Source organism: Strix aluco, chromosome 1 (assembly GCF_031877795.1).
Source record: "Strix aluco isolate bStrAlu1 chromosome 1, bStrAlu1.hap1, whole genome shotgun sequence".
Lineage (NCBI taxonomy): Eukaryota > Metazoa > Chordata > Aves > Strigiformes > Strigidae > Strix > Strix aluco.
In genome coordinates this window covers 63,971,984-63,996,156 of record NC_133931.1, presented here as the reverse complement: position 1 = coordinate 63,996,156, position 24,173 = coordinate 63,971,984, and the positions used below count along the sequence as shown (strand labels likewise).

The following is a 24,173-nucleotide window of genomic DNA, read 5'->3' as shown; positions in this document are numbered from 1 at the left end:
TCCAACAAGACAGCAATGCCATGAAATTTGAAGTGCAGCAGCTAGAAGACAAAGAGAGCATCCTTAATGGCATGATTTTCATGCAAATAAAATGCTCAGGGATCTAATTGCAAAGTTCACTTACCTGAAAGACAGAAAACTGCTTGGCAAACGAATGTTTTCACCAGACCAGTACATTTGAGGTAGAAATCTATTGCTGCCCACAATATTTGACTTACCAGTCACTTATGAGGGAAGATGGATTACATGAAAGTAAAGTATTGAAGTGAAGTGAGTGAGCCTGTAGCTCCCAATCTGTGGCTTTTCTGCTTCAACCTGGACTTGATTTCCAGGCCACTCTTTCACAAGGCCCAAAAGTCCCCGGGTGTTGCTTTCTCCTTTGTGTGTACAGCCAAACTATGGCCTCTGCCACCGCCAGCAATGCTGAGGGTGATGGAGAGGAAGATGGAGAATTAATGCCAGCCCAGGGCAACTGCCCACTCTGTGGGCTGTGCTTTCCAGGACTGTGGCTTTTGATGGAACAGAGCTGTAAAGGGCTTGCTATCCAGTGTTAACACCTCAGAGATACCTGCTGGCTCATCTACAGTGCAAATGTTTTACAAAGAGAAGTCAGAGACTGCCAAAATCAATTTAATAAATCAGGGATATAACATTATGACTGGAAAATGCCGTGATGCTTGAGTCCTCCCTATGGCTTTCCCAGTTGAGCTCCCTGTCCCACACTGTGGCTGGTCTGGATCTGAGAGGGGTTTTAGAGATAACAATCAGTGTCTGAGAAGATCTGGAGACCCAAGGGAAGTATAGACATCTAAAACTAGTTTTCCTACTAAGTAGGAGTTAATCTGTTTACACTGGGCATGTCTGTATGAAAAACAGCAATTTCTGCAAGTGTAAATATATACAGTTGTAAGAACTCTCAGACATAATACATTTTCTGTGCAAACTCCAGGTGCAATTAAAGTCAAATTCAAATTTTAACAGAAGTATCAAAAATATGTGTCATGTGAACATGCAGATCCATTTATGCAGATGCCTCTATTGAGTAGCAATGTCTATGGAAATGTTTATACGCTACATTAATTAGGACAAGAAAATAATATATATCTGTTAAAAATTGCGCTATCATGACATTCTTCAAACAGGTGTTTGCCTTCTCAGGGCCATGCTGGGAATGCCAGTCCAAACAAACTAAAGACATGAATTGAAAAGGCAAGAATTAAATTGCATTATACAGTATTATGTGGACACTGTTAGCCAGAATTACAGTATCCTTACTTCAGTCTGCTTTAGTTCTCCTTGGAAATTAAGTAAATGAAATTAAGGCATCTTTTTTTAATTCTGAATGAGAATATCCACACAAAAGAGTGAAGAAATTAAACTAATCCACTTAAAGGACTCCTTCACATGCATTTTCTTGAGGCTGTCTCCAGAAACCATACTTGATTCACATATGGAGTTCAGGGAAGATTTTAAAGGCTGACACCTACAGCTCCTCTCTTCTCATTTATTATCTTCCCTTCTCTCTGTGTTGTGGCCCAGAGTCATCAGACATAAACACGTGTCCTTTCCTTAGCTCACTGCCATAACCAAAACCACTGTCAGTTGCCAGTGGGGTTCTGATTTTGGGAAATTAAGTATGTGATAGATGGGTGGAGACCTAGCAGGGAAAGTGCGATGGTTGCTTAATATGCAATATCATTTTTTTTTCTTCCCCCAAAGAGACAAAAATGAGGGGTTGCTTTATATTCACAGTCAGATTATGCTTGAGTAATTGCATAGGCAAAGAAACTAAGACACAAAATGCTTAAGAGGTTTCCCCCATACTAAAAGCATTTTCTAGGTGGAGAGTAATTTTACAACCAGAGAGGGAAGCAAAGGTTTAAGGGAGGATGCAGCTTCAGCATCCAACATGGCAGTGAGCATCTTAGCCACCGGGCTGTCCCGAGAAACAGAGGCAGGACGGACCACAATGTGTCACCCAGAATTTTGTGACCACGTGTTGGGGAGCACCTCTTGGGAGTCTCTGATATAGCACTGAAGTGAAGCACTAAACCAAGTAAAAATAAACAGAACCCTTTTTTTTTTTTTTTTCTTTCTTATAGGAACCAGTATGTGAGACTTCTGTAAAACAGGCCATGTCATGGAGGGTATATGCAGCTTCTGGGTCACAAGATAAGGAGCTCAGCCTAGAAGAAGGTTTTCCAGAGGGTGGCTGTAAGGTAATTTTGTGATTAAGCGTATTCTTGGTTAGCTGATCCTGGACATGCCCCATGCAAGTGAGGGCATGCTGGGGAACACGCAGAATGGGAAAACTGAAGAATGCATTAAAAAAAAATCTACATGCATTGCTTGAATTTTCTTTGAGGTATGGGCTTGTCTTTGACACTAATGCAGGTCAGTTACCCCTATGTCTGTCACCTTTACTGTTTTTCTTATCACCTCCTTGGATTATGGAAGAAAGTATTTATATTGTGGACTATGAGGCTGCCAACTGTCATTGTAAATTGTTTGTTTTTCAAGGAATCATTAAAACTCTTTCCTTAACAGTTATTTATTATTAAGTGTAGGAAATAAGCTGAAATTGGCACCTAGAATGTTGAGTATATATACCATGTTCAGATCAGGCACTCACAAGCTCCTTTTTAATACTAAAATACACTACATTCAACATAAACTACAGTTTACATTAGAAACTTCTGTTTTCGTGACTTGGAAACATAAGTAATAGGCCCTGAAACCGTGGCAGCACAGATCCACAGCTATCGATAGAGCTGCCACAACTGAAGTGCTACAGGGAGCACTAGTCTGCTGTGGGATAGTTTTTAAAAACTGATGAGCTCTAAAAATTGCTGAGGACGGAGAACTCTATCTCGTGATTAAAAATGTCTAGTAATTAAAACAGACTGGGAAATAACCACCCTTCTTTGTACTTTCCTTTTTGCACACAGGCTTCAAGCCAAAATATCTGGCAGTGCAAAGCTGTCATTCTTTGGTGTCTAGGAAGGTGGTGCTAAACTACAAATTATGGCAAAACCGAGGGAGCATGCATTCTTTGAAGGATAAGGTTTTTACTGATGGTAGTTACTGTTTCTTGAAATCGGGAGAGATTGTAGAAGGAATGTTGTAGGGCGTTGAGAAGGAATGTGAATGGGCTTAGGGTAATATTATTTATTGTCTCCTAATAAAGTTCCCAGTTCAGTCTTAGGAAAGCTCAATCCTTTTTGCAGCATCTGTTACTTTTGTCATGTAGAAGAATCAAGATCTGCTCTCAGCTTTGTGGCTTTTTTCCATGATTGGTGAGAATCTATTACAAAAATTCCTAGAAAGCTTAATTAATGTGCATGGACATGAAATAATGTAAAACTTTCAAGTGTTGACTAAATAGGTATCTGAAGTTGTAAGTGTTCCCACTTGCTTCCACCAACTTTTAAGCAAATGTTCTGTGAGAGCCAGGTATCATATGGTTGGACCTGCTATTTACGGTGAAGAGATATTAATGAATTATTGCTGTCCTTTTTGCTTGTGAACTACAGATGGGCAGATTATTGCCTTATTGTTCCCATATGTTTGTTCTCTCTTACAAATAATTTGCTCATTGCCAACACACTTGAGTTTGTGGATTGTTCCCTGACCGTTTGCTGCGATGTGCTTGTTAGTTTGGGTGCACAGACTGCCAGCAGCAATTCCTCAACAGGGATTATCTGTGTAATCCTTCTGCGCCCGAAGCAGCTGTAGATCAAGGTCTATGAGATGCACATCTGAGACACAAACCTGCAAATTTCTATTTGCATGTGTTTCACTATATCCACCAAAAGTCAGCCAAGAGAGCAAAATGTCAACCAGTCCACCTGTTAGACCACTTGCAGTGTAAGATAATATACCTGTGTTCAGATGGATCTTGTTTCCGGACCTGCTTTTCCTCCCTGCCTCCCACCTAGGGCTGTTGTGCTCATAAGGGACTCACGCTCACAGGCTCTGTGCCCTGTCCCTACACCTGGAGATGAGGCGCTGTGCTCCAGCCTCGCCTGCCCCTCCCCAGCCAGGCCCAATAAATCAGCCAAAGAAACCTTTCTAAGGGGTAAGCTATAAGGAGGCAAAAAGAAAACCCTGCAGTACTATGCAATGGTGAGGCTTAAAATGATCTTCCAGATCACATTTTGTAAATTACAGCATTGTCATTTACAGTAGGTGGCAGTTCAATGACTTTTAGTTGCTGTTAGTCATGCAGCCCATTATATCATGAGGCGATGTGTGTGCTCGCACTCATGGCATGCAGTGCTATGGCTCCTGTTCACATCAGAAGAAAGCTGCATCCAGCTCAGAGAAATGTATTTTATTTTTTATATGCATAAAGAAATTTATACTGTCCTCAAGTGATGGATGTCATTCTGTTATGCATAAAACTCTTTAGTTTGCTCTGTTTTTTAATCTGACCTTAAAAGTGAATTTCTGGGTTTTGTCACATTCTTTTTCAAGTCTGAATAGCTTTTCACTAAAGCCAGAGATTAATTGCAGCGCAGGGATGTGAAATGTCCAGGAATACCAGGCTTGGGCTACTGGACACTTTTGCCCTTCATTATCAGCTCTAATATTATGTTTCCTATGAAACTTCCTGTATAATCACAGATTTCTTGTGGTATGGTCTGAGAGAAAGGTTGATATTGTGACTTTTTTTTTTTATGTCATGACATATTATGTGATAATTTCTTTACTCATTACTTTAGACAGAAGTGATGAGATCTTCCTGGAAAAATGCTTTTGAGTACCTGACTTGAAATGTGATTAAGAAATGCTCAAGAGTTTCTGAAAACGCATCCCTCTGGGTTTCTCAAACTCACTGTTCTGTTCTGAGGGCTCCTGCCTATCTGCCCAGGCTTTCCACAGCTTCAGTTCGTTACCTGATTATCACAACACTCATTTGGGACAGGTGATTATTACAGCAGAGAGAAAGACAAAAATACTCTCTCCAGGCCCACAGAAGGGGTAGGTAACAGAATTTAGCTTAGAATCAGTATTTCCTGAGTCCCAGCCTTGTGCTTGTTACTGGTTTACGTGATGCAGAAAATATCTGTAACATTACTGACAAGTCCTTATTTCTACTAAGTAAATTATTTCAGTGTGAAAGTGTGCTTCTCATGTAACCCTATGCATTGCAGTAGTGATGTATAGGCAGTTCCAAAAACATCCACTTTATTTCTTGTTTTTAAAATCCCAGTGTGATCTGCATGGAGTGACTGCAGAAAGCATGGCCTGAGGAATATGCATGGTACACAGAGGTCTGAAAGGCCGGCCTGCAGCTGGCCTCCAGCAAACCACCTCTTATTCCCAGGGAAGAGATGAATGGCTTTTGAATTAAGAGACGGGAACCTTCCCCAGGGCTCCAAGACTGCTTATAATACAGTTTTGAGAAAGCCATCAAATGTCTGCCATTTGAAAAGTGGAGACTCTCACGAGTATGACACCAGCAGGCACAGCAACAAAACCCTTTATAAGTCATCACAATGACCTCAATGTGGATAGGTATGTGCTGCTTGCTCCTGAACTCTATCCCAAGGTACAGCAGTGTAACCACATCACATTGGGCATATAGCAAAAGTATTGAATGCTCTCACACAGCAAGATTGCTCACTGATCGTAGCGTTGCTTGATGATGTTCACAGAAGTGTGTTAAATCTAAAAACATAGACTTCACTCCGTGGAATACATACTCATTTCCTTGACATTATGATAGTTTCATTTTTTAGAGTATTAGTTTTCCTTTGATCTTATGCATGTATGTGTTGATACTTATGTTGTGGTGGATAATTATTTTGGAGACGTCATGTAGAAACACTTTGCTTAGGAAGCATGGGGCCAGTCCTCCATGAAAAGGAAGTCACTATGTCACATCCCTCATGACGGTGGTACAAGACAATGGGGCCTGTGGGTAAACGGGGCTGACTTGACATTAGCAGTTGGTTTAGAATTAATACTTTCAACATGAAAAATGCATGTTTTTACAAAACTGCAAAGGCCAAATCTGTATATAGTTTAATTTTGGTATTCTATCCCAAAGGCTGACAACCACCAGCAAATGCAGCACTGTTTTTCTGGCCTTTACCATGACAATGCAGGATGGAGTAAGGGATTATCAAGGAGAAACTGCCATCGTTATTCACTCAGTGCAGGAGAGAAGATTAGAGTTGACTGGCTCTAATCTTAGCACAAGTCACATCCTTCTGCTTATCTGATTTCTTCTTTTTAATTCCCCTTGAAGTATTTGCCACTGAGAGATGTCTGGAGTTTTGTAGATGTCAGTTGTTGAAAGTTTGGATGAGGTGCTGGACATCAGTTAAAAAACGAAGGCGTTGATCTGACCCACCATCCAGAATTCACCACTTGTGAGTTCCATGTGGCTTACATGGATCACAGTGATCTTGGGAACATCACTGGAGACCTGCTCTCCAGTATGACTCGGTCAGCAATGGTAGGTGTCTGGTTTTGAATGGCCTCAGAAGCTGTTTTACTCTGATGTTACATGAAAGCTTACTGAGGTGAGGTCAAGAACATATATACATATGTAGGTGGGTAGGTAGGGAGGTATTTCTATTATGTAGACATAATATGCATTATATAACATATATGCTCCACATGATATATTTATACATGTTTTTATGCGTATGCATATGTGCATATGTATGTGTTTATGTAGAAACATGCCACATTAAAATGCAAATAATTGCAGAATGTGGCAGAGGGCTGGTTTGGATGACATTGTTCTTTGGGATTAATTGTTCAGTTTTTGATGGGGCAGGGATGAATTTCTTGACTTATTTTGGATATAAAACATTGTGTATCATATAGTATATTGATATAATCGTACCTCCAAATTTTCATAGGCAATACATTGAATGTTAAACTACCACTGTTTCATGTAGACATCAGACACTCAGTAAAATTAAAATTATTTCCCCAAAATCATTTCACTTTATTTACCTTAACATACAGTAAAATGTTTGGTATCTATAAGATTACTTATCATCCAGATGATGCTGAATTACAGGGTGTAGACATTGATTTCATACCACCTTTTAAGTGAGTCAGCATGATGGAAAAGTTGGAGAAAGCCACAGGAGAAAAGCCGCCAGCTCTAGAAACCTTGGAAACTGAAGGTGTAATATTTCTTCCTCAGCTTTCATTCTGTTAAATTAAATATAGGTAAAGAAGAGAAATGCAGACATTGAAGTTAGACATAATATTTTGAAGGAAAAGGGAAATATATGTAGAGGCTGGCAGGACTCCCAAAAAAGGTGTTAAAAGAGAAATTCGGGCAAAAGAAGTAGGAAGAACACAAAAAAATTAGTAAAGTAGGACATCTTTCACAGATGTTTTCAGGGAAAAATATTTGTGGCTTATTATGAGGCTTTTATGCTCAAGACAGTTGATAGAAAGCTGCTCTCTGTTTTAAATCTTGAGATGTCTCAGCTATTTTTCTCCACTATTTTTAACCTTACCAGTGTCACACAACTAAATACAGCAGCTTTGCAGCCACATGGAGGAGGTGAGGGTGCCTAGACCTCGCCAGGTATCATGTCGAAAAACAACTAGTGGCATTCTGCAAATCTATGCTCCACCACCAGGATTTGGCTTTGTGTTATTAAACACAGGGTAATGTATAGCCCTAGACAGCATACAAAATAGCAATTCACTTCCAGCTCTTCTATGGATGTTGTAGCGCTAATGAAGCAAATCAGTTCTTAGGAAATATAGCCACGTATTTAGTTTGTGTGTAAAACAGCTGTAATAAGACATTGTTATGGCTGAGATTGTTATGTTGTCAGTGAAAAAAAAGAACTAGTGTTGGAATTGCAAAACAATCCTGTTCCAATAAAAAGTGAAAATGCACTTGGATAAATGAAGGTTAATAGAGTTAATTGAGGGGAGTAATACAAGAAGGCAACTCATGCTAGAGAACATAACTGTGATTCAGACGAAGGGGAACTGTAATTAAATGGAAGCTGGATAAACATGATTATCCTGCAAAGGTGCACAGTACTGGGAGGTTTTAAGGTGTGGAGGAAGGCGCATGTACATGATCTGGAAGTAGAGACGCCACCGCAGCCAACCCACACGGGTGCTCCGCCACTGCGGCAGGTTGCCCACACCAGCACATCATGTGGCAATATGGGCAACAATGGCAATAACAGGCAATAAATTGAGTTAATTTTGAAGTCTATTTTGTCTGCGACTGTAATTGACAAGTGATCTCCCGGTCTTCATCCCAAACCCCAAGATTTCTTGTTCCTACTGTTCCCCATTTTCACTCCCATCTTGCTGTGGGGGAGCAGCCAGGTGGGAGGCTGGGTGCTGGCCAAGGCTGACCTGCCACAGTATGGGTCTGAGCTGGAGAGGGCGAGGGCATCCCACCCCCAGCCAGAGGGACAGGGGTGCATGTGCTCTCCCCACACTGCCACCTCGGGCAAAAGCCTGTACCAAAATGTATACAGAAAACTTCTGTATAGCTGGGTAAATATTTGTACTTGCCATGTATGACAAATAAAACGAACATTTTTTATTAGTTTAAAATCCCTGATACTTTCTTTTAGACATACTGTGTCATCTCCTTTTTTCCACAACTGGTATTATTTTTTATGTGGATATTTAAAATGAAATGCAGTGGTTTGATACTGAACACTGAGAGGCAAACAGAGGCTTTCCAGACTGAACTGCTTTACTGAAACAGGCACTTGTGCTTATTTCTTTTATTTGTTGAGTTACAGATGTCTTGATGACCTATATGAAGTGAAAGGAATCACATGTATTCCTCCTAGGACAACCACAAGACTTCTGAACAAGCTTTTTCCCCCCCCTCTTTTCTTTCCTTTTAATTGCAAGATATTTTTGTTACCTTTTCAACTTTTAACTATATATCATTACTAAGAAAAATCTACATATATTGAATTTGAATACAGGACTGTATTAATTCACTCTTCTATAATTCCTATAGATTATTTTACATAACACATACACAATAAAAAAACCTTGAGAACTTACTAAGAAAAACCATCAAATACTTCTGCTTTTCAATTATTTACAGTACAGTTTGCAATCATTGTTTCAAATATTCTTGGTATATTATATCATAATGATATACATTCCCAGCTGCCTAAGGAGAATTTGCACCAGAGTTCTATTATTCTCTGTTCTGAGCAAATGAACATCTCTCTAGGGACTAAGCCTCTTTTTTTCCCCCCCAAAAAGAGGGGGTGAGATCTTTTTGCTTTCAAACGTCTTTTGTTTTTCCAGTGCCAACTGTATTCTAGATCTTCAAGCAGATTTCATAACCATATATACAGAGGCCAGTTATGAGCCCTTACTGTCATCTTTAAACTTGCTCCTTGAAACTTTTTATCCTTTAACTTTTTTTTTTTTGTTGTTAAAAAAGTCTTGGTGTTTTCCTTATGCATTTCTATCAGCTTACAGGCTGCAATGAATCCTAAAAGTGGGCTTTGACTCAAAGTGTGCCCCCAATGTTTTTTGAACTTAATCTTAAACAGGTCAGCTTGGTGATGATTTACACATTGGAATAATCCCATGAGTATTAGGATGGATGGGAACTCTTGTGATAGTGAGATGAGGCTAAGAGCAAAGTGAATTGAAATTGTGAAAACCCCCAGCACATCTTCTTAGTCTTTTTATTTCTGCAGTTGGCATGTGATACAATAGTCTTATTCACATTTCTGTCTTCTCTGCTTGTTAAGTGTGTTGTTAAAGTTTCTTGTATCAGACATGCATTTATTTGCAACCATTCCCAAGATCATGACTCCATTGCCTAAATCGGTTGTTGAAACTTGATTCCATGCTGGAATTATTTATGTATCAAGGTGTCACGGTTTGAGCTCAGAGGACAACTGAGCACCACGATGGAGGTCACTCATCCCTTCCTCCTCAGGACTGGAACTAGAAAATAAAGCAAAAGGCTCAAGAACTGAGATAAGGACAGAGAGAGATGATTCACGCATTATGGTCATGGGCAAAAGACAGACTTATTAGGGGAAGAAAAAGAACACTTTAATTCAAACACTAACAGCAATGACACTTAACAGACAGAATGGGACAGTGAGAAGCGTTACCACATCTTAAAAACACTTTCCCCCCACCCCTCCCTCCTTCCTGGGCTTAGTTTTGTTCCTGATCTCTGTGGTGCAGGGGCCAGGGAGGGGGGGTTATGGTCAATCCACTGCTCCTTTCTCCTTGGGGAGGGGGGAGCACTCCTCGCATTCTCCCTTTCTGCAGCGTGGTTCCCCTCTCACGGGCAACAGTCCTCCACGAACTCCCTCTGGTGTGATTCCTTCCCACAGGATGCAGCTGTTCCCTAGCTTCTCTGGCGTGGGTCATGTTGCAATCCTCCCAGTACCGAACTACAACAGCGGGGGTTTCTTCTTCCCACAGAGTCCCGGCCTCCTTTGGGCGCAGCCACCTGCTCCAGCGTGGGGTCCTCCACAGGCTGCAGGCAGATATCTGCTCCACCAGTGACCTCCATGGGTGGCAGTGGGGGGTGGCCCTGCCGTCTCACCACAGGGTAAGGGGAGTCTCTGCTCTGGTGCACCTCCCCACCTTCTCCTCCTTTCTTCCACCGACCTCGGTGTTCACATAGGTATCCTCCTTGCAACTCCTCCTCATAACTCCCAACCCCCTCACAGGTTTCCCTTCTTAAATACGTTATCACAGAGGCACAGCCCCCATCGCTAATTGGCTCAGCCTTGGCCAGAGGTGGGTCTGACTTGGAGCTGGCAGAGCTTCGAGAAGCTTCTCACAGGGGCCACTGCTGTAGCTCCCTTCCCCACTACCAAAAACCCCACCACACAAACCCGTTTTTAAACTCAATCAGTCACGCACAACAACATTTTTCCTTCCCAGTCTAAAATTCCATTTTCTTTGCAAGACCTTCTGCTTACTGAAGCTTAGTAAAAGAGTAGTCATTTTTTGATATTATAAAGTTTTCACAAAATTAATTTCCTGAAGGCATTATTTCTGTTTGTCACAATACAGCAAGTATACACGGGACTTAGACTCAAATAGAGGTGATGCAGATGACAGAGTAATATTATTATTCCTATTATTATTCCCATATATTATTATGAAGGCAGAGATGGGAAAGTTAAGACCAAGTTGCACACCTACCTCAAACACATTTTGAGTAGTCTGCCACACAATGTTTCTGGAAAAACAGCATTTCACTGGTGAGTGACATATTTTCATTTCCTAAAGGAGAAGGGAGTTTTAAGCATATACATTTTTATTAATTCTGCAACAAACAAAACTTAACTCTGGAAAATGTGCTGAATTTCCATGAAAATGTCATTGTTTTGGCTGTGGCTTCCTGGCAGTGATTTTTTTTCCCAGAGCTTTAGTAACAATAACATGACAGTTTTACATCAGAAAGTAACTGGCATATGCTATAATTTTGTGCTTTCCCAGAGAAAAAGAAGGAGCTTTAAAAAGGAAACAGTGAAATGTTTATTGCTTTGCATTTACCGAAAAGTGAAGCTGAACCTTCCAGTTACTTTGCCTTCTCCCCAGCCAAGCATCATGCAGTGAGAGGATGGAACAGTCTGAGCTTCTTGTCATGCAGAAGGAGCTCTGCACGGTTTACTGGTAGCACAATAATCCAGTGAAGCAGGGACAGCATTTTAAGGAACAATCTAGGCTAAGAGTTTTCAAAATTACAACATGGGTGTTATAAAACATTATGTTTAAACTCACTGAACGCAGCTGTTCTCCTCCTGTGCAAAACTACCACCAGGTAAAGTGATACTGCAGAAGAGATCAATGTTCTCTAAACCAGATGTCTTGATGGACTAATCTTCACCTAATTTTGATGAAGGTGTTCCCATACATTTGCTTGCTTTAAACAGGATTTGAGAAAATTTTTTAAACACAGATCCCAGCCTGGTCCATAGGGACAGACAGAACTTCAGTCTCACAAGGAATATGGAAAGAAATAACTAGTTCCCACAAGACATCTATGTTAGCAAGAGCCATTTACCTTGTTTTTCTGCAGCCAAACTACATGCATATAAAAGTTTAATACCCTTGGAATCTCATGGGGCTTAAATAATCTCACTGGTGATAGGTATCTAGCTAGGAGGAAGATGATAAATCAAGCTATGAAGTTCCTTTTTTTTCCTTCACTGAAGAGATTTTACAAGAAAAAGGATTCCCAAAAGCTTTCCTTCACTGAGATTTGAAAGCATTTGAGCCTTGTATTTGTCATTTGTCCAAATTAAGAACACTAATATATCTAAGCCCAGGTAAAGGTGAATTTTTTTCTGCTACATTTATTTTGCCTTCATTTTATCAAGTATATTGTCAGCTTTTCACAAAGCAGGAAGAGTTATATGCTTTAGAGTTGTGTCCTCCTGTTTGAGAAACATAAAGAAAAATATGCTTGTATATCTGTTTAGCTAGCGAGGTGATGCAAGCAGCAAAAAAAATAATGAGGAGCACTTTATGGACTGAGGACCGATCCTCGTAAATACTACTTCTAGACACAGACAAGATGGAAAGGAAAGAAGTGTTAATAGAATATGGCATTTTTCAGAACGTTTTGAAAGTAATGATATTTAAGGCTAGCTAGTTTTCTTAAAGAGACACTGGTGAAAATCTCCGTACCATTTGGCTTTGTGAACATTTTGTATGTGTGCCCATCTCTTACTGTTGCATTTAGCTAGCAGTTTGGCATCAGGGCTTGAAAACAAAGTATACTGATGGAGTACACTACTTCCTGGGCACTTCAGTTATTTCACAGAAAACACAGCTTTAAAGGAAATACCAAACGTTCTCCTGAAATCACAGGAGAACATTTCTAGAGATCTAAAAATCCCCTCCATTTGGATGTGGCCTTTTGCCAACAGGACAGTAATTAGCTCTGCATGGTAAAAAGATCAACTGTGTTACACAATTCATCTGGGGCACAGCCCATGTCACTGATTACAAATATGTGAATGTCAGAAGCTAATTACAGTTACTGAGGTCCTTCTCCCTTTTCTCTGTGGGGGTGATGATATTGAGGAAGGTGGCCAAGAGGAAAGGAAACTGTCAGATATACAGCTGCAAGTATTGTAGCTTCCCTAGTCTGTGAATAACTTTTAGATCTAACCATGATAGGGTGTGTAATGCAACTTCAGCAAAGAGGATGACTGAAGGCACCCTGAAAAGGCTCTGTAACCCTTCCCACTGGGGAGAGACTGACTGACTTGCTATGTTCCTTGGACTCCAGCAAAATAAAAGTGGGTTTAAGCTTTAATTAGGAAATAGCAATTAGTTGTTCCTGGAGATAATTATAATTTTACACTTATAATGGCAAGTTTATTTTTCACTTTTTAGAAGCAAAGTATTATCCTGCCTCTCTAGTATTCTGCTGTTTACAAAGCAGGATGATATACAAAGATGATTTCTATATGGTATACTTCACTGCATCTTCTTTCCAGCCTGTGAGATGTTTTGTTTGTTACCACATACATGGAGGGTGCCACTCGGGCTGTGTATCCTGCTGCTTTGAGCAGGTGTGCTCACCCACCTGCTTTATTGCAACTCCACAGGAGAAAGATGAGTTGTGAAAAGACAACAGTGTACCCCATGTAAGTACAGGATGAGATACATTTTATTTATAATCCTATCATATTTGGGCTACCCTAACAAAAAATAAGCTTGAAAGTAATCCCCTGACTTGTTTCTCTAGACTCTTCAGTTTCTTGAAATGCAGTGCATAAATCAGAGGTTTGTACTTTGCTTTTAGACAGTCAGAGAGCACCATGGAGAAATTGTGAAGGTCAGTTGCACTGTGGACAACTCCACATCCGTGTCTTTTAAATTACACTTGTGTCTCTTCCTTGTTGCCAGTTTTGGTCTGTCTCCATTTTTCTCGGATGGGTCTGGACTGGTTGCCAAAGGGCCAGAGAGAATCATTATGTTGATTCCTTCTGATGCCTGTAATTGTAGCATTTATTTCCAGCTAGGGAGCACTATAGTGAGGCCTGACACAAAGGCCGAAGTATGACAAGGGCACTTAGTGCAAGAACTATGGTACTGACAGCTTTACAGACAACTTTAAAAGCTTCTATTCTGATGTCTCAAAGGGACCAAACAACCGGGGATCTGATTTCCAAATAGACAGTTCTTTCACACAGTCCTTGAAATACATTATATTTCCGTGCATGTTAGAAAGTCTTACTACTGAAAAAACCTATAAATAAATCTGGTTGCAAATAATCAAATTCTTGGTCCGTCTTCTCAAGCTGAAGCCAAACATACACATTAACACCAATGGCCAATTCTTGCTGTTTTACCACAAGCCTGACATAGAATTTCATGTACCTGCACCATTGGAAAAACATCATTATGTGAGGTCATCATCTTTTCCTTCCCAGAAAGTTTCTAGTCCTGACAGTTTCTTTCTTCAGTGCAAACAAGGCTCTAAAATAAAGCAAAAGTAAATCTAACAGCTGGACTCTTTGCTGTACCTATACCATTTACTACAAAAAATGTTTTTTATATCTTGCTTTCTTCAGCAGTAAAGCCCACTGAAAACAAGTCACAGCTGGATTAATGAGAAAGCAAAGCTGGGATGCAGTTACAGGAAAAAACCTAGCTTGTCAGTTTACAATGGAGGTTTACAATGGCTTTCACGCAGCTTGATATGGTAGAAACTCATAAAGGGCGGGCAAAAATAGTATTACATTTTCTAGTTTAAACTGTGTATTTTTATATAGTCTTGCTTTGTAAAAGGTGAAGAACGATTACTTTTTTATCAAGGTATAGTATGGGCTTAAGGCTAGTAATCTTAATATTACATTATATATCTTATAGTATTTCTGATGTGTTCTGACAAATGTGCTCCATCTTGCATTCATGACAAAACTCTTGCAGAGATGGTTTTCAGTAACCACCATAGTATGACTCATGCTTATAAGCAACTGGACATAAGGGGTGGCAGGTAAACATGGTATGTGATGCTGTCATTACTGCAGCAGGTTGCAATGAAACAATAAAGGCCTCAGATTATTATTTTTTTTTAAACTGGGTTATAAATGAATTAGGTTGGTTTGAAAATTTATTCTGAAACAAAAGTTTTGGCAAGTGTAATGCTAAGAATTGGGAAGGGTTGTAAGACAAAAGGTGTTATTGACTACTGCTTTCAAGAAAATAACATGAACAATGGGAGTCAACTGCTTCCATTATTTCCAGATGGACTTGAATGATCTCAGTAACTGTATGTAAAAATAAAAGTTTATCAAAGTTACTTCAGTACCACAATTTCTCATACTTACCATAGGGAGTCACTGACAGCTGGGAGCCACTAACACGGACTTTCATCACTTTTGACTATGTGTAAAATTGTGGGCTTGTTAGTCTTGACCAGCATACATTGAGGGATGAAAGAAAGCAGACACATTTATAACTCTGCTGAAACTAATGGATATGAAATAATTTCGTCAATCTCAACTGATGTTCGAAATTTTGTAAAAATCCCTTTGGCTTGCACAGGACAAGTCGGTTATATTGTGTATAGTGCAGAAACTCCAGAATGCCTTGCAGTTTAACACAGGCTTAAGGCTTAAGATTTAAGGGCTGATAACTGAACATCAGTGTATGCTTAATGCAGGGATAATTCACTAGTGAACTAAAAAACTCATAACGCATGATAGGTAACTGCAGAAAAATGCATTAGTTGGTATTTAAGAAAGTGTTGTTTTCAATGTAAGTATTGTTTAAATGTAAGAAACTAAAGCTTGAAATGTTTTGGTTGGTGCTGCTTGACAGATCAGCATGACTGAGTCTGATTATTAATACACAGGGTTATGCTTGCTGCCATGTTGCACCAAGGAAGAAACCCAGGTGAGAAATTTGGTCATGAATTGAGCTTTTGAGTTTGTGTAAATCTACATGAATCTGATTCCCAGAAGATTTAGGTGGCAAGAGGAGCCTAAGAAAGCCGGTTAATATTCAAGGATCACCTCCTCCAAGCTCAGGATTGATGCATCCTGACAAAGAGGAAGTCAGGCAAAAATGCCAGGAGGCCTGCATGGATGAACAAGGAGCTCCTGGACAAACGCAAACACAAAAAGGAAGCCTATAGAGGGTGGAAGCAAGGACAGATAGCCTGGGAGGAACAGAGAAACTGTCCGAGTAGCCAGGGATCAGGTTAGCAAAGCTAAAGCCCTGACAGAATTAAATCTGGCCAGGTACAGCAAGGGCAACAAAAAAGCTTCTATAGGTGCACTGCTGATAAAAGGAAGACTAGGGAAAATGTGGACCCTCTCCAGAACGGAGCGGAAGACCTGGCTACACAGGCTATGGAGAAGGCTGAGGTCCTCAGTGACTTTTTTGCCTCCACTGGCATGGGCTTCAGCCACCATCCAAGATGCAGAAGGCATCTCACTGATGAAAAGGGATAACATAATCTTTAAAAAGGGAAAAAAAGAAGACCTGGGGAACTATAGGCCAGTCAGTCTCCCCTCTGTGCCTGGTGAGATGATGGAGCGGATCCTCCTGGAAACTGTGCTAAGGCACATGGAAAATGAGGTGATTAGTGACAGCCAACATGGCTTCACTAAGGACAAATGGTCCCTGACAAATTTGGTGGCCTTCTATGATGTGGTTACAGAGCTGGTGGATAAGGGAAGAACTGACGTCATCTACCTGGACTCATGCAAATTATTTGAGACTGTCCCGTGCAACATCCTTGTCTCTAAATTGGAGAGACATGGATTTGAAGGATGGACCAGTCAGTGGATAGGGAATTGACTGGATCATCACACTCAAAGAGTTGTGGTCAACATCTTGATGTCCAAGTAGAGAGCAGTGATAAGTGGCATTCCTCAGAGATCAGTACTGGGACCAGTGCTATTTAACATCTTTATTGGAGACATAAACAGTGGGACTGAGCGCACCCGCAGCAAGTTTGCTGATGACACCAAGCTGTGTGGTGCAGTCGACATGCTGGAAGGAAGGGATGTGCCATCCAGAGGGACCTGGACAGGCTTGAGAGGTGGGCCTGTGCAAACCTCATGAAGTTCAACAAGGCCAAGGGCAAGGTCCGGCACATGGGGCAAGGAAATCTCAAGCACAAATACAGGTTTGGCGATGAGCGGATTGAGAGCAGCCCTGCGGAGAAGGACTTGGGGGTATTAGTAGATGGAAAACTGACTATGAGCCAGCAATGTGTGCTCACAGTCCAGAAAGCCAACTGTATCCTGGGCTGCATCAAGAGAAGTCTGGCCAGCAGGTCAAGGGAGGGGATTCTTCCCCTGTGCTCCACTCTCGTGAGGTCCCACCTGGAGTACTGTGTCCAGCCCTGGGGCCCCCAGTATAAGAAGGACATGAACATGCTCGAGCAGATCCAGAGGAAGGCCATGAAGATGATGAGGGGGCTGGAGCACCTTCCTTATGAGGACAGGATGAGAGAGTTGGGGTTGTTCAGCCTGGAGAAGGCTCTGGGGAGACCTTATAGTGGCCTTCTGGTACCTAAAGGAGGCCTACAGGAAAGATGGAGAAGGACTTTTTACAACGGCATGTAGTTATAGGGCAAGGCGTAACTGCTTTAAACTGAAAGAGGGTAGATTTAGATTAGATATAAGGAAGAAGCTCTTCACGGTGAGGGTGGTGAGGCACTGGAACAGGTTGCCCAGAGGTTGTGGATGCCCCCTCCCTGGAAGTGTTCAAGGACAGTTTGGATGGGGCTTTGAGCAACCTGGTCTAGGGGAAGGTGTCCCTGCCCATGGCAGGGGGGTTGGAACTAGATGATCTTTAAGGTCCCTTCCAACCCAAACCATTCTATAATTCTATTACCTATGAAGGCATCTAGAATGAAAACAGTGAGTTTGTCTACACTTAAAATACCACTTTCTTTATTGCAGTGCTAGTGGGAAATCCAAGCAAAGGAAGACAAAGAACTCCCCATCCAAACCTAAAATCTTGGAAGACTCAGTTTTTGGGTGTGCAGAAGTATTATCCAGCATGAAGCTGTTTATTATGAGCCATTATTTTCCTATGTCAAAAGTATTTGCCATAAATGATGGCTCTACTACATTTCAATGGCTTCACTTCAAATCCTGTATCTGTTTATGAAAGACCTTAATCGAGGCCCTGAGAGGCTACTTTCTGTAACACTACCCCAAAGTTGCAAGATACAATCGAGAACTCCAAACAATTCCTGTGCAGACTTGCTACAGCAGTATCATCCAGGACTCAGTGAGATGAGGCAGCAACTTTGATCACTGGCTATCTGTTGTCTTCTATGACAATTGTTCTTCTAGGATAGGTGTCAACATCCACAAATATGTAGCGGAACTCAAATTTTCCTCTCTCAGGATTCTGTAAGGAAAACAATTTCAAGCTAGTTTTTTCTCTTTGGTAGTTTAAAATCAAGATTAAGCTTGTCAGCTATATCAAGCAATTGTACATACCTCTTTGACTTCCACATGGACTGTTCCCCGTTTCCCTGGTTCAGAGCCCTCAATATAGAACTTCAAACGCATATGTTTCAGTCCATCCTTTACGTATTCAATGTGACTAAAAACAGCAAAATGAAACAAAAACCCAAACCACCCAGCAAGAATACATATTATATTCTAGTTAAACTTCAAATTTAAACTTTTTTAGAGGAGCTGCTTAACTATTTTGAGAGAAGGCGTATTCCGAAGCAACCCTTGTGCTACCACGGGCTCCTTCTCTACCATGCTTCCCAAGCTTTACTGTGAGCTTCTAAGTTCTAGTGGAGTTAAAAGAACTAATCGGCAGTTGAGGATTAACATATGAATTGCTTAAACGTCCTCACCCCAGTCATTCCCTCAAAACTCAACAGCAATCCAATGGCTGAAGATTCTGGAATTTCCTTGCATTTATTCTACAGAATCCCCAGATTCAGAGCATGATATCTAGAAAGGAACACTCACATCACACAGACTGCCAGGGTTTTTTTTAGGCACTTAAACTAGTTACCAAGCCAAAACACAGAAAGGATGTTTTGTCAACTTAATTATCAGGTTGCTTAAATCACATCAAACCAAACTTTACTATATGCTTTACTTATTTTAGCAATACTTTTGTTCTAATGAAGTTGTGTAACTTTGGCACTGATCAGATCTCCAACCTAAATGCTGATATTCAGATTGGAGTTCGGTTACACTCAAGTATTAGGTAAACAGAAAGGTCATGTCACTTTCAAGGCAACCACTTCCAGAAACTAATGGTCGAACTAGAATTCTGGTGCCAGTTTATGTTTCCTACTGAAATTACTAACTGCTGCACACTACCAAACTCTTATTTCCATCAGTCATGCCCAGATACACACTGTGAATTAAATTTCCAATAAATACAGTTTAAGGTGACATGATGGGTTACAGAGAAAAGATGAATGAAGAGCCTTAGTGCAGTAAATTCACATTCAATGTGTTCATCCACAAAAAAATACCTGTACATTTTTGAGACATTTAAGGTCATCCTTATACTGCAGACACACTCTACAATGTTACAAAGTCTCCAGCTCAAAAGTTTATTTAAAATACTAGACTTTCAAAACGATGGAAACGAAATACTAGGAATGTTGATAGTACATTTACTTATTTATAGTTCATTTTACAGACAGATGCTTAAAACGTTTATGCATATCCTTTTCATTTACCAGCTTCACTTTGAACACTTTTTCACAGAGTCTGATGACTAAACTTCCACCAGTAAAAATCACATTCCTCTGGAAATTCTCAGTTTCATGGCTCAAGTTGTATATCTGGGTTTATGCATCCCATCATGTATGAAACCTTCTTGACTAAATTCAAGTCAAAGAACCCAATAAAGACAAAGCCCCTACTGGGTTACAGTGCAGGACAGATTTACATTTTGTAAGAATTAATTCTGTTGTTTCCCTCAAAAGGAGAATAATAGACACACTCATGAAAGGTTTAGGTGAGAGATGTTCTGTTACATACATAGTATAGATGTGGCCTCAAGTACCAAAAAGCAATATAACAAATGGGCAGTCGATACTGCATATCAGCTCAGGACAATATAGTCACCGCAGTGACTACAACCTGTACAGTCAGACCCAGCCTAGCTTTAAACAGAGCAAGCTGGATTCCTGAAAGTCTGAAATTTAGTACCTCCTGCTCTTTCTGGTCTGATAAAAACAACTGCTTCAAAAGAAGATAAACTCTCAACAATTTTTCAAAGAACAATTTCACTCTATTTGAGGGTTTCAGACTGTAAACTTCAGTCAGATCCCTGCTCCCCAGATGCATGCCTAGGCCTCTGTACTACTCTCTTCAGACTCATCCTAATTTTTGGAGACCAGCTCTATGTTTACCGTGCTGACCACTGCTTCTTTTGAGGCACTCAGAACTGGCATTTTATAGTATATGTGCACTGTATTTAGTGGTATGTGCCACACAAGAGGTACTGCAAAAAAAATGCTTTCATTTTCACTCAAAAGTGACAGGGTACATCACATACAGTTCATTAATCTAGACCTAACTTGCTATGATGTGACCCAAATGTCTTCGCTGTGCAAAAACTAGTGTCTGTATGGGGCAAACACTAAAGGGCACCTGACAAGCTGTCGTCTTCCTCTTCTTGTTGCCTCCCCATAACCTTTAATAGATTCACCAAAAACACCAATTATCTACAAGAGAAAAGAGGTTTGAGTTGTCAGAAAGTATCACATTCAAACAGATATTCCAGTATTAACTGACACCCCTGCTGTGAATGCATTTTCTTTCAGCAAAATGCCCCTTGTGAGTCTGATGTGTCAAGAATTTATGAAAGTGTAAGGAAAATTCCTCTGTATTTCAGTGCTTTTCTTTACAGTCACATATTAAATGTCTAAAATAAATCCTACTAATATCTTCCATTTGTACTGTCCTCTGAGATTATGACATTTTAATCTCCCTTCTTACTCTGTATTTTACACTTTAATGACATTTTGTGTAAAAAGGAAACCGTGAAATATTTGCTCGTCTCCTCCAAGAGAGTATATTTCAGTTTAAAATGCAAATGTACTCCCCTCCACATTACCTAAAAACACTACTGCTTAAGAAATTGACTTTTTTTTTTTCCCTAGGTCTATAAAGCCAGACCAAATTAACCTAGTTTTAAAGTTGGTTAGAAAGGGAGGGTGATTTTTACTGTATAAGTACCGGAGAAAAGTTTTAATTCTGCAAACCTGTTCCAAAGCAAGTCTTCGTTTTTATTCTAGTGACAATTTCTCACTTAATTTCTAGGTTATCCTCAGTGGTATCTGTGGCAGCCTTGTTTGAAAGCTATTCCATGCATTTCTTGCCTGAAGTAGTGGTTTTTAGAATCTAGTTTAGATTGATTGTTTTGTTTAAATCTAGCGACCTTATATGACTGTGTGATCACATGACTGTTCTCTGTCTCTTTTCCTGTTAGCCACAGGAATGCTAACTGTGTTTCAAGTGGAGAATTTAAATTCCTGGATACTTATGCAGTGCTTCGCAGAATGACAGAACTCTAGTAGTGACAACAGAATAACTGTGCTGAGGAAAGGCAGCAGGCTAGATCTGCAAAACTTAAGTGAGACCAGTTGCCTCTCTGACCTGCAGAAATCCTGAAGTACTACATTTAGTAGGCACTCAGGTATGTCTATAAGACTTTCTGTATGGGGACACAAGCACATGCTCTGAAGGGACAGACACTATATTTACATCAGTTGTGCTGCAGTACACTCACTGAACTTGGCTTTTAGCAGGCTCATTCACTCGGGCTCAGTGCCTGCATGAACTTGTCCTAATATAGGCTCCAACCTGGAGCTGACCCATCTCTGGCCAGGTAAAAGCACAGGCAGATCTGCCGGTGTTTGCTAAGCACCACGTGGATCTTCTTATAGCTCTGCTTGTGAGATTTCTTGTGCAAATTTTTGACTCGAAGAGAGACAGGAATTACTGAGAAACATAAACTTATGACTAAGGTTCAAAAACCAACCTCAGGGTGAGATCTGCATTTTTCCAAGGCATCTCCATAGATCTTACTTGGACTAGAAGAAGAGAATAGCTCTTTAAAAATCACATAGAACAAACCACCTGTAACAGAAACAACAACAAATGGAATGAAAACTAATCAAATCAGATAGAATTAATGAAAAGCTTCTTCCAATAAAGAATATAATTTTAAAAAATAACCTGTAACACCAATTCCAACAAGCACCACAATAAAATAGGTAAAGTCTCTTCCAGCTTCTTTCACTGAAATAGACAAAAACAACACAGGAGTTACAATCTTGGATAGTAAGACTTTCTTATATAAATGCTCTTGTATCAACCTGCAGCTCAAATAACATTTTGGGAGAAGAAAAAATACCGGTATTCCAGTAACCGCTTCCATAATGCCTCATCACTAAAAGAAAGAGACCCTGGACCACCTCTTATATTGTAGAAAGCATGTTTGTATCTCTGTATTAAGCCCACTAGATGTTTTCAAGAATAGCTCTTATTGCTACTTTTTGTGTACGAGAGCTATTTAAGAACTAATGAGGTATTTAGCGCTGCAGTATTCAAGTTCCTGTGTAAACCCACAACCATTGCAATCCTTATGTAGAGAGAAGTAAATTATGCAGTAATTTAATAATAATAATAAGTAAATCCTTATGCACGGAGAAGTAAAAATAAAAAAGCATAAGCTTACACATTGCACATGCTGACTGAAAAAATAGCTGGATTTATGAATTCTCAATCAACTGAACAATAAAAAGGTGGGATATTAAACCAAAACATGTATTTTATTTATTGAGATAATTAACTGCAGTTTATCTGATTAGTTTTTATCTATTAGTTTTGATCTAAAGTACAAGTTTCGGTATACACTCCAAAAAAAGTCATATGAGATTCTCTGTTACAAAATGTTTTTTGAGAACTTGGAGACTACTGATCATTTTAAGTGATAAGATGTGCTTTTCAGTGAAGTACAAGTTACTGAGGAAACTTTAATAACCATTTTTCGTGCAGTTGAGGGGTTTTTTTTCCACAAACTTTTTTCAAAGCACTCAGTTTCTGAGGCCGATTATGTCATAACCACTTTTCATTGAAGTGAGACCAACGAAAGTGACAGCCATCTTATAAACTAACGCCTAGAGCTTTGACAATTTTGCTGGAAGTAAACTTGTTTTAACTGTATCGAGACAAGTTGTGTGTGATAGGTTTTCCTGTTGAAGAGGAAAATGAGAGGCTACTACAGCTCATCCCTGCTGCATCTTAAACACCAGATCAACAAGCTGCCCACGTAATTTCTGTTCTGCTTGTGCAACACATACGACGTGTATCAACTGCTGCAAAACACAATGTGAGAAGAAATGGGCTTTCTGGTTTTCTGAGAACTGTGGGGTTTTTATAATTCCCGAGTTTTGGGGCTGTAAGATCTCAGTTGCCGCAGTAATTTCGGCCGTGCTCAGCCTCCCTGAGCAGCTCACAGCACCCCCCCGCACGAGTGACTCCAGCCCCTCTTACCTTTCTGAGCAGCCGACAGCAGAGTTTCCTCTCTCCGGCCCCTCTGCACGGACACATGTTTGCTATTATCGCCAGGTTTCTCAGCTCTCAGCCCCCCCGCCTGCGTCCCGATGCTCTGCCGGGCGGCCCGGAGCAGCAGGGCGGGCTGGGGCCGCCACCTCAGGCAAGGCCAAGGCCTCGTCCCTGTCCCTGTCCCCAGCAGCGCCCAGCCGTGGGGCGCCAGCAGCCCCCCCCCCAGGCAGGCCCGCACCCGCTGCCCGGCCCGCGCGAGGCCGGCGGGCAGCATGCCGGGGCACGGCTCCCGAGCGCCCTCACGGCGGGGGCAGCCGAGCTCAAGGGGAAGTTTCTGCCGCTCAAGCCACCGTCCTCCCGGGGGACCCCGGCGGAGAGTCAGGGCAGCCCCCCGCCCCGAGCGCGGCTCTGCGGCCGGTGCTTCGGGTCCGGAGGCCCCATCAACTTTTAGCCGCTGCTCGCCATTGCCCCGGCGGAAACCTTGGCGGCAGGGCGGGGGGGAAGAAAGGAGCAGCGGGCCCTGGGAGCGGTAGTTCGAACGAGCTCCCTCTTGCGCCCGTCGCCAGGAACGGCTCTCACAAGATCACTACAGCGACCGCCATGCCGAGCGCCGCCGCCACCCGCCCTCACGGAGCTGGGGTGGCTGCCCGCGGCGCCGCGTGCCTG

General features: G+C 41.1%; 2 protein-coding genes and 1 long non-coding RNA gene across 9 annotated transcripts in view; all 3 read right to left on the bottom strand.

The window, feature by feature from the left end:
- C1H18orf63 (chromosome 1 C18orf63 homolog) overlaps positions 1-24,173 on the bottom strand; it is a 353,440-nt gene that overhangs the window by 74,410 nt on the left and 254,857 nt on the right. The gene's annotated exons all lie outside the window — the stretch shown is intronic.
- Positions 8,707-12,213, bottom strand: LOC141922880 (uncharacterized). Its single transcript, XR_012623131.1, has 2 exons — positions 11,164-12,213; positions 8,707-9,939 (listed from the first exon to the last, which is right to left on the bottom strand). It is a non-coding gene; the product is annotated as an uncharacterized LOC141922880 (long non-coding RNA).
- Positions 17,864-24,015, bottom strand: TIMM21 (translocase of inner mitochondrial membrane 21). The gene is made up of 6 exons (XM_074822944.1): positions 23,496-24,015; positions 22,176-22,238; positions 21,979-22,076; positions 20,586-20,659; positions 18,450-18,555; positions 17,864-18,357 (listed from the first exon to the last, which is right to left on the bottom strand). The coding sequence occupies exons 1-6, from the start codon at positions 23,779-23,781 to the stop codon at positions 18,265-18,267; spliced, it is 720 nt and encodes a 239-aa protein (XP_074679045.1). The 5' UTR covers positions 23,782-24,015; the 3' UTR covers positions 17,864-18,264.

What these genes read in the sequence shown, in the direction of transcription:
- TIMM21 (XM_074822944.1), bottom strand. Translation starts at nt 23,781, where the DNA reads ATGCTGCCCGCCGGCCTCGCGCGGGCCGGGCAGCGGGTGCGGGCCTGC. An exon ending in AATGCAGATCTCACCCTGAG is followed by an intron (nt 20,660 to 21,978) that starts GTTGGTTTTTGA and finishes TTTCTCTTGTAG; the next exon opens with ATAATTGGTGTTTTTGGTGA. An exon ending in GGAAGACGACAGCTTGTCAG is followed by an intron (nt 18,556 to 20,585) that starts GTGCCCTTTAGT and finishes TGCTGTTTTTAG; the next exon opens with TCACATTGAATACGTAAAGG.